The sequence below is a fragment of the Parasteatoda tepidariorum genome, chromosome 2, assembly GCF_043381705.1.
Source record: "Parasteatoda tepidariorum isolate YZ-2023 chromosome 2, CAS_Ptep_4.0, whole genome shotgun sequence".
NCBI classification, from domain to species: domain Eukaryota; kingdom Metazoa; phylum Arthropoda; class Arachnida; order Araneae; family Theridiidae; genus Parasteatoda; species Parasteatoda tepidariorum.
This window is the reverse complement of record NC_092205.1, coordinates 32,640,167-32,648,576: the sequence shown is the minus strand read 5'-3', so window position 1 is coordinate 32,648,576 and position 8,410 is coordinate 32,640,167. Positions and strand designations below refer to the sequence as shown.

At 31.5% G+C, this 8,410-nt stretch overlaps 1 protein-coding gene across 4 annotated transcripts in view; it reads right to left on the bottom strand.

Moving 5' to 3' along the window:
* Nucleotides 1-1,413: 1,413 nt before the first annotated feature.
* Nucleotides 1,414-8,410, bottom strand: part of LOC107436947 (potassium voltage-gated channel protein Shaw) — a 279,381-nt gene continuing 272,384 nt past the window's right edge. For 2 of the 4 annotated variants that reach the window (XR_011636124.1, XR_006226018.2), the window contains 2 exons: nt 4,435-4,574; nt 1,414-2,235 (listed from right to left, as the gene is read on the bottom strand). Coding sequence is in view for 2 of the 4 variants with exons in the window: in XM_071177434.1 (XP_071033535.1) it covers nt 1,841-2,235 (395 nt within the window). In the remaining 2 variants the exon portion in view is untranslated. The remainder of the gene's footprint in view (nt 2,236-4,434; nt 4,575-8,410) is intronic. The other 2 variants (XM_071177434.1, XM_016048787.3) reach the window with 1 other exon arrangement.

Genomic DNA, 8,410 nt, shown 5'->3' with positions numbered 1-8,410 from the left:
AAGCGTGAGTTCTTTTTTTTTATAAATTAGGGAAACTTACTTTCTGGATGCGCCTCGCAATTTAATTTCCAGCGGAACTTTATCAAGACTTACTTGGTGTGTACTACATATTTACGGCATAATTATCAATAAAGTAAATTGATATCTAGATAATAATTAATAAAACTGGGGAACAATGCTTTGTTTGTTTCTAATTCACTAGATTTTTTAATGTTTCTTGGATATTTTCACGTCAAATCTGATTTCAAATCTGCAATCGGTGTCCCTCTCCAAGCTACAGTTTTTTTCAAATGACATTTTTAATATATTTTGTTGTCGAATTGTACAAGTTCAAGGATGTTATGTATAACAGGAGGTCACATAAATATTGTGACGAACAACTAGGGGAGTTAGGGCACATCATAAGGATTAAAATTGCATGGAACCCATATTAGAGATGTTTCTTCGTCTGCATCTGAGCAGGTTATAATAAGGGAGTGCTCCTTGTCATGGATTCACATGCGATTTTAATCCAGACGATGTGCTTAAATTCCTATACAAATTTTACCCTCTAACTCCCATAGTTTTCTAGACTCTTGCATTGAAACTTGCTACCCTTTGTTATGTATAAAGCTTTTAAACATATACACTTCGACAACAATTTGTCAAAAAATAGACTAAATATGTCCTTTAATAAAATGTGTATCTTTAGGAGTAAAAATATTTTTACATTTGAAAACCCCACACCCCTAAATTAGGCCGATATACCGATTAAGTATCCGTATAAATACAACAAAAACTTTGTCATCCAGCGTAATCATTATGATAAAATTATGATTAATAATAATATAATAAAACAATTCATAATTACAACAGTAAATGTATTACTTTTTTTGTCTTTCCCCAAAATAATTCTAACATAAAGACATTTTTTGTCGATTTGAAGACAAGTAATCAAATGTCCCAAAGTTATCTCACCTTACGTAGAAGAATAAAATAGTTAATTTTTTTATAAAAAATTCTTTAAATCTATATTAAAAAAAGAGTTAAGCAGATTTTTTTAAATAAAATATTCAGAACGACAAGTTGCATCCTAAAAAAGATATTAAAATAATGTCCTGAAAAAATCACGAGGTCACCTCATTTACGGTTTTATGTTATGCTTACGAGCATTTATTTTAATAAAATTGCACAATTTAATTCACTTCTGAAAAGCATGATGTATTTCAACAAATGCTATTTCTTTGATACAAATAGGCTAATCATATTTTTACTTTAAAAATAAAAAAAGGAATACGGTTTTTTAGTCATTCGGCTTATAATTTATTTAGATAAACTATACATTTTTGCGACTTTTGCATCTTTGATGGCGAAATAAGTTGTTATTTCGTGTGAATATTAATGATAGTAGCAAATATCAGACTTCACTTCAAATAAATGTTTTTACCATTTTATTTAACTCTGAAAAATATGATGTATCTTGACAAATGCTATTATTTTGATACAATTTTTCTAATCATAAATTTGTTTTTTTAAAAAAAAGAGAGAATAAGCTGTTTTGTATGTATTGGGGCTTAAAGTTTATGTAGTGAATTATAGTTCTGCCGCTAATAATTCTTGATGACGCAATAAGTTGCTAGATGCAAATATATCTTCTATGAACCTCTTTGCCTACAGTCAAAGTCACTAATAGTCTGAATATCAAAGCAGTGAGCTTAAACTACGACCATCGACCTCACGAATAGTTAAGTCAGAAAATATCCAGTATGTGGACTTGCGAAATTCTACACTTTCATCTGAGTCCACTTTTTCTACTCTGGGTTATTTAGGCACGGTGCTCATTAAAGCTTGAAACGTGACGTTAGAGTGACGTCAGTACTCCGTCGACAGGCGTTGTGACGTGGATGGCGGGTGAAAGGGCGGACGATCTCCTACTGGGCGGTTTGGAAGAGCATGGAGGTGGTTGAAGCAGGTCTGCTGCCGATGAGAATCGAACCCGTGGCATTTCTTCATTGCCGAAGAAAGTTTGTGGCTGTTGTGCTAGCTGAGAAGTTGCTTCTGAGTTTGGAGTCAGCGAAGAACGTGACTGAAGTGAGGGTGAAGTGCTGGCCAAGCATAATGTGGGGTTTGCTGCTGAAGCAAGTGAGGGAAGGCCGGACATTACAGCTCCGGCTACACCAAATGCTGCACCTGGGTTTGAAATACTTCCGAGACGGGGTATTCCAGACAATGAATTCATTCCATTAGCGTTGTTACCTGAAAAAAAAATAAAAAATACATTTATCTATGGAATAGTGTGAGCAACAATATGATTTAAAAAGTCTGCAAAAAACCGTTATACAAAAGAACTTAAAAATCAGACTTGAATCATTTCTGCATGTTATATTTGAAGTAGTTAGGTAGGTACTTTATTTACATCACACTAGAGCTGCACAATGGGCTATTGCCGATGATCTGGCAATCTCGGTCAATACGCAGGCGATTCAAAGAGGTCTTACTTACCGCAGCCAGTGACGCTTGACTTCAGTGTTCTACTGGTAACCGCGTCTTTACAATCAGTTCATTGCGGGAGGGACTGTTATTTTTTAAACAATGCAAAATTAGGATGAGTTAATGGTTTGCAGATGGTAAGGATAGAATACTGCTGAAATTTTTCATTTGTTATTATTACACTTTTTAATAACACCAAATATTCTTTATTTATTTATGACTACATCCAAGTAATTTCCTGAAATTAAATTTTATACCTGTTAATTTTGGGAAAAATATTATTTTAAAATTTCACCAAAAGTTTTAAGCAATTATATTAGGATATACAGTTTGATCAAAAATTCTACTGCATTTTTCATAATAAGTATACATTATTCAACAAACATAAGAAAGGAAAATGTATACTTTCGAGTTTTTTTTTATTAGTTAGTGTGTATAAAATATTGAAAAAGTTAGTATTAATAATTTTGAAATATTTTGAGCTTAAATATGTTTTCATACTTCATAGTATTAAGTAATAGTAGTCTTAAATATAGCCACTAATGAGTGTAAATGAAACATAACTGCAATATTGTTAGACTTAGATTAGCTCGGTTACTAAATTAAATAAAACTTTTCATACTCGTGTTAAATGAATGTATAATATTTCTATTTTTTGGCAATTTTGTTTTTTTCCTACTTTTAGTAGTTCTTCAGTTAATGCAATAGGTTGTCTTTTATATTTCTTTCACATTGAGTGGCAAATGAAAAACGCAATTATTTCTACAGTACCACCAATATATTACAAAAAAATAGTTGCCAACTACTGGTTAAATACACTAGTAGTATTATCCAACATTTTAAATCGATCAACGGTCAAAGATGAAAAAGGAGAAGTGCAAAATTTCAACTTAACTTTAATAATATTTCAACTATAAAATCAAACGCACCCAGGACATAATCAAATGCGTAGGACATAAAAAAGTGCAAAACAAAGCACCGAAAGAGAAAGAGCAAGCTTTGCAATGGTATCTATACGTTTCATCGATTTAGTTTCACTTCAGGCCTCGCAGTACATAAAAGTTGAAAGGTTCGTGTTACTTTGGTATTTGAATCTAGTATGTCGAGTACATCACAACAGTAAGAAATACAGTTACAGTAAAGAATACAGTAACTTTCTAATAATAAGTCAATTTAGTACTTAGGTAGGTAGTTTATTTACGTCACACTTGAGCTGCACAATAGGCTATTGGCGATGGTCTGGGAAGCATCCCTGAGGATGATCCAAAGACATGCCCTCGCAATTTTGATCTTCTGCTGAAGGTATAGCTACCCTGTTTTGATAGCCCGGTGACCAGTGCGAAGTCGAGCACTTTATGGTAGAACAGTTTATCGAGGACCGATACCACGCACCCTCGATCCTTAAGCAGGCTGATCAAAGTGGTCACCCTCCCGCTTTCTGACCGCAGCCAGTGATGCTCGACTTCGGTGTTCTACTGGGAACCGTGTCTTTACAATCAGTCGACTGCGGGACAAGTAAATTTAGTAACAGTGAATTTACAGCAAAATAAGTGTTCGATTTATGTGTAATAAACAAAAACACATTTCTGTAAATTTTATTACATTTTATTTTATCGCACATATTTACTTATGTGTGATTAAATCCACAACGTGTGATATTTTCCTTTTGTGATAGAGCAAAGTTAATTGTTTACCGAGCTTTTAATTTACTCTCTTGTCAATCTAAATAAACACAGGTTTCGAAGCGTGTTTATTCCTCTCACATATGCAATCAAACATATCTTGTTACATAACAGAACCACTTTCTTGGATCTACAAGAAATCTGGTAATTAATTACAAAGAAAGCGAAACAATCACAAAATTCCACCCATCACACGTTGTGCATTAATGAACGTTCATTTGGTTTAAAAAGTTAAAACGGAATTTCGGTGAAAGTGCATCTAGATATATACGAGCCAAAATACCAATTCAGAATTCCTCTTCACTAAAACGAATCTTTTATGAACATCATTTCGACTTATTCAACATCTCCAGCAATTTTCTATAATTACAAACCAAGAAAATCAAAGAAGTCGTTTTTACAACCGAACGTCTCCACTTGACCCTACAATTAAAACATATACATAAAATCAAAATAAAAAATTGAAAAACGTGAATGTAAGTAGTATTTTGTATGTGGCGTCTGATATGAGTTTTGACAGAAGTGTTTCCGCCCTCCCCCAAAACACCCCGCTTTCACACTGACGTTAAACACGCACAAAACACCTGATCTATACATAACTAAAGGTCTGCATTCATTTTTTAAAATATTTATTAAGCATTCACTTAGTTCAAATAGAGGTTCGGGAAAATATTATTTTTTTTATTCGCATTCGTAAATGCACCTGAATAGATGCGAGTCAAAAGATCAACTGAAAATTCCTCTTCACTAAAAACCGTCTTTTCATATATTTTTCCATATTCAACTCCTCCAAATATATTTGAATGTTCCGGTAAACATCATTTTTCATCGCCCCTGATCTTTCATTGAGAAAAGGCATCCATCCAGCATTTTTTTTTCTTCCTTATTCAGCTTCGTTATGACGGCGAACTTTTCCCTTTGTTACCATGGAAACCGCATTCCTGAATCACACTTGCTCAAATAACTCAAGTAACAAGATAGTAGCCAGGTATAGTTAAGTGTTGATGCAATTACATTTCGAAGTCATCGTTTTTATATTTTGGAGTAAATATAAGTTGTTATCCTTATGTTAGTGTGAGGGTATTGTTAATAAAAATAAGTTTCGTTTACTAAGGGCAAATATAAGCATTACATGATAGATAAGTGCAGAAGGTGTTTATCATAATGGGATATTTTTTTCTTTGTCGAATCTTTAATTTGTTGCTTTGCAACAATAACAATTATTTCTGAAGAAAGTGTTTCATTTTTGAAAATTGTCTTATTTGATATCATAAACTGTTGTATAAGGTGTAATTTTCGGCTCTAAATTTTTTTCCCATTCGCAAAAAAAGTTTGATTTAACCCTTGGTTTAACATAACTATTAAAGGTAGTATCGTGCATATAAGCNTCTTCCTTATTCAGCTTCGTTATGACGGCGAACTTTTCCCTTTGTTACCATGGAAACCGCATTCCTGAATCACACTTGCTCAAATAACTCAAGTAACAAGATAGTAGCCAGGTATAGTTAAGTGTTGATGCAATTACATTTCGAAGTCATCGTTTTTATATTTTGGAGTAAATATAAGTTGTTATCCTTATGTTAGTGTGAGGGTATTGTTAATAAAAATAAGTTTCGTTTACTAAGGACAAATATAAGCATTACATGATAGATAAGTGCAGAAGGTGTTTATCATAATGGGATATTTTTTTCTTTGTTGAATCTTTAATTTGTTGCTTTGCAACAATAACAATTATTTCTGAAGAAAGTGTTTCATTTTTGAAAATTGTTTTATTTGATATCATAAACTGTTGTATAAGGTGTAATTTTCGGTTCTAAATTTTTTTTCCCATTCGCAAAAAAAGTTTGATTAAACCCTTGGTTTAACATAACTATTAAAGGTAGTATCGTGCATATAAGCTGCAACCTTAATAGTTAAATTGAACCATGATTTCATTCAAGTGTAACCTCTGTTATATTTAATTTTATCGCCTGTGTTGAACCCAATTCTGAGTTTACGACTAGCACTGTTCAACTTCGTAGCCTTTTGATTTTGAACCCAATTCAGAAGACAAGAGAATTTTCGGATCAAGTAATGGGAGAAAATTGTCCTCGTGGACGATTTTTCGATGGAACTTACTCACTTTTGCATGGAGAGGAAAACCATGAAAGCCTCAGTCTCACGGCAAGGGGAATTTTACCCATGATCCGTCTACCACTGAGGATATTTTACGTCAGCACTGTGGTCGGTGCTAACCGGGTACAAAATTCAAATGGACCAGTCGTTGATTGGATTCGAACCCATGTCACCTCATTGGGAGGTGAGTGCCACAATGGCTCCTCTCAGCCACAATGGCTCCGATGAAATGTATTAATAGAAATAAAAAAAAATAACCTATCCACTAATAAGCGAAGTTGATGGAGAAAAGATACTCATTCTCTTTGGGGATATTATTCGCTATATTGATACCAATAGTTAATTAACATTGGTAATATGTGTTAATTGACATAAGAAAATAAGCTATGGTTTAGTTAGGCTTAATAAGAATCGATTTACTCGATAATGTGGTTTAATCTAGCAGCGTTTAAGAGTTGCATTAAAGCTGAACGATACTGTTCAACACTCTCCTAAGTTTTTAACAGACTAAGCTAAAACTTAAAATTCAATTATTAAAAAACTTGAATAATTGCTGCAGCTTATATCTTCTTTTAAAATAAAAGAGTAATCAATTAATAGATTATATGCATGTGAAAAGTAAAAGTAATAAAGGAATACCTAAGTCAACTGAATGTAAACTAATTTTTTTAAACAAACTTAGGAAACAATGTTGTATTTTTACAAAAGAATCTATCTTGTAACATTTGACTGCTTTCATCCTACAATAGAATAAGTATTATACGTAATATGATTTATTATATGAGTATCCTCAGTTGTTTCTTCAAGAAATATTAATAAGTAATACGTGAATTTATTGCCTTGATGCAGTAGCATTTTTTTCTGTTATAAGTGTCATATTTTGTTAACAGTGCAAGCAAAAGCTTTAAATTGGAATCAGTAAAATCTTGAAAAATTTGCTGTATATAATAATCTTTTATTTCGAAATAAAATTAAAGGAGTAATAAATAAATGTATTTAAATTATTTGAATATAAATCAAATTTAATATGATATATGCTATTTATTCCTACAGAACAATATCCAATATTGTAATTTCCGACAAGTATCAAACTATATAATTTGTAATTTAAAATTGTCTCTTTTATGAATTGAAAGTAAAATGTTGCATTTAAAAGCTAATAATTGAGCAGATATAGTAATTTTATGTTTCTGAAATGCATATTCCTCTTTTCTATTACATTTAACAAATTGTTTTGATGTAAAAGTTTGTGTCGAAGTACAAATTTACGATTAGATAAAAATTATTTTTAAATTAATTTTTAGTTTAAGTTACAATAGTTCAATGAATGTGCAGTTTTTGTATCCAATAACACAACAAATTGAGAAATATTTGTCAAAAGTTTATAAATCGAAAATGCAAACTTGGCAACCCATTTTTATATAAGATATTTATATGTTAAATTTCAATGGATGTAGAAAACAATTTGAGCTTTTGATCAGGAATATTACCTTTCTAAAAGTTTACCCAATCTATCTTATCTCTGTCTTTGGCCATAACAAAGAATTCATGCCTGAAATACTTTTTTCATATTAGTCGTTCAGTCCAGAAATTGAAAAAAATATTTTTTCCTGCATTTTAAAGTGAAGTAACAAATTAGGAATTGATTTTTTTGGTGAAAATTTAGATTTGTTTTCAAGCCCTTAACGATTTGCGAAAAAGTTAAAAAGTTTTCAACTATCTTAAATAAAGAAGCAATTTTGTACCTATTGTAAGGAGATCTATTAATTTTTGCCTCAGCATGAGAGTGTTTGAAAGTATTCAAGAATGATGTTTGAAAATTTGAAGAATATTTAGATATACTAGCTAGATTTTTGAAAGAAAAACGACTTAAAACAATGTTCTTGAAGTTAAGAAGCATCAAGTAGTAGTAATTAGTTTTCACTTTTCGTAAAAAAATTAGAGATCAAGCAATGAATAGATCAAAGTATGATCAAACTAGAACAAAAACACAAGCAAAATATACTAAGTGCTCAGTAAACACTCTGTTAATGCATATATTTTAGAATAATTCTCAAGCAGGAAATCAAAAAGTATTTAAATTAAGTTCGCAAATAAAAATAAGATAAAGTAAAAACTAAAACGTTTTCAGAGTACGAAGAATC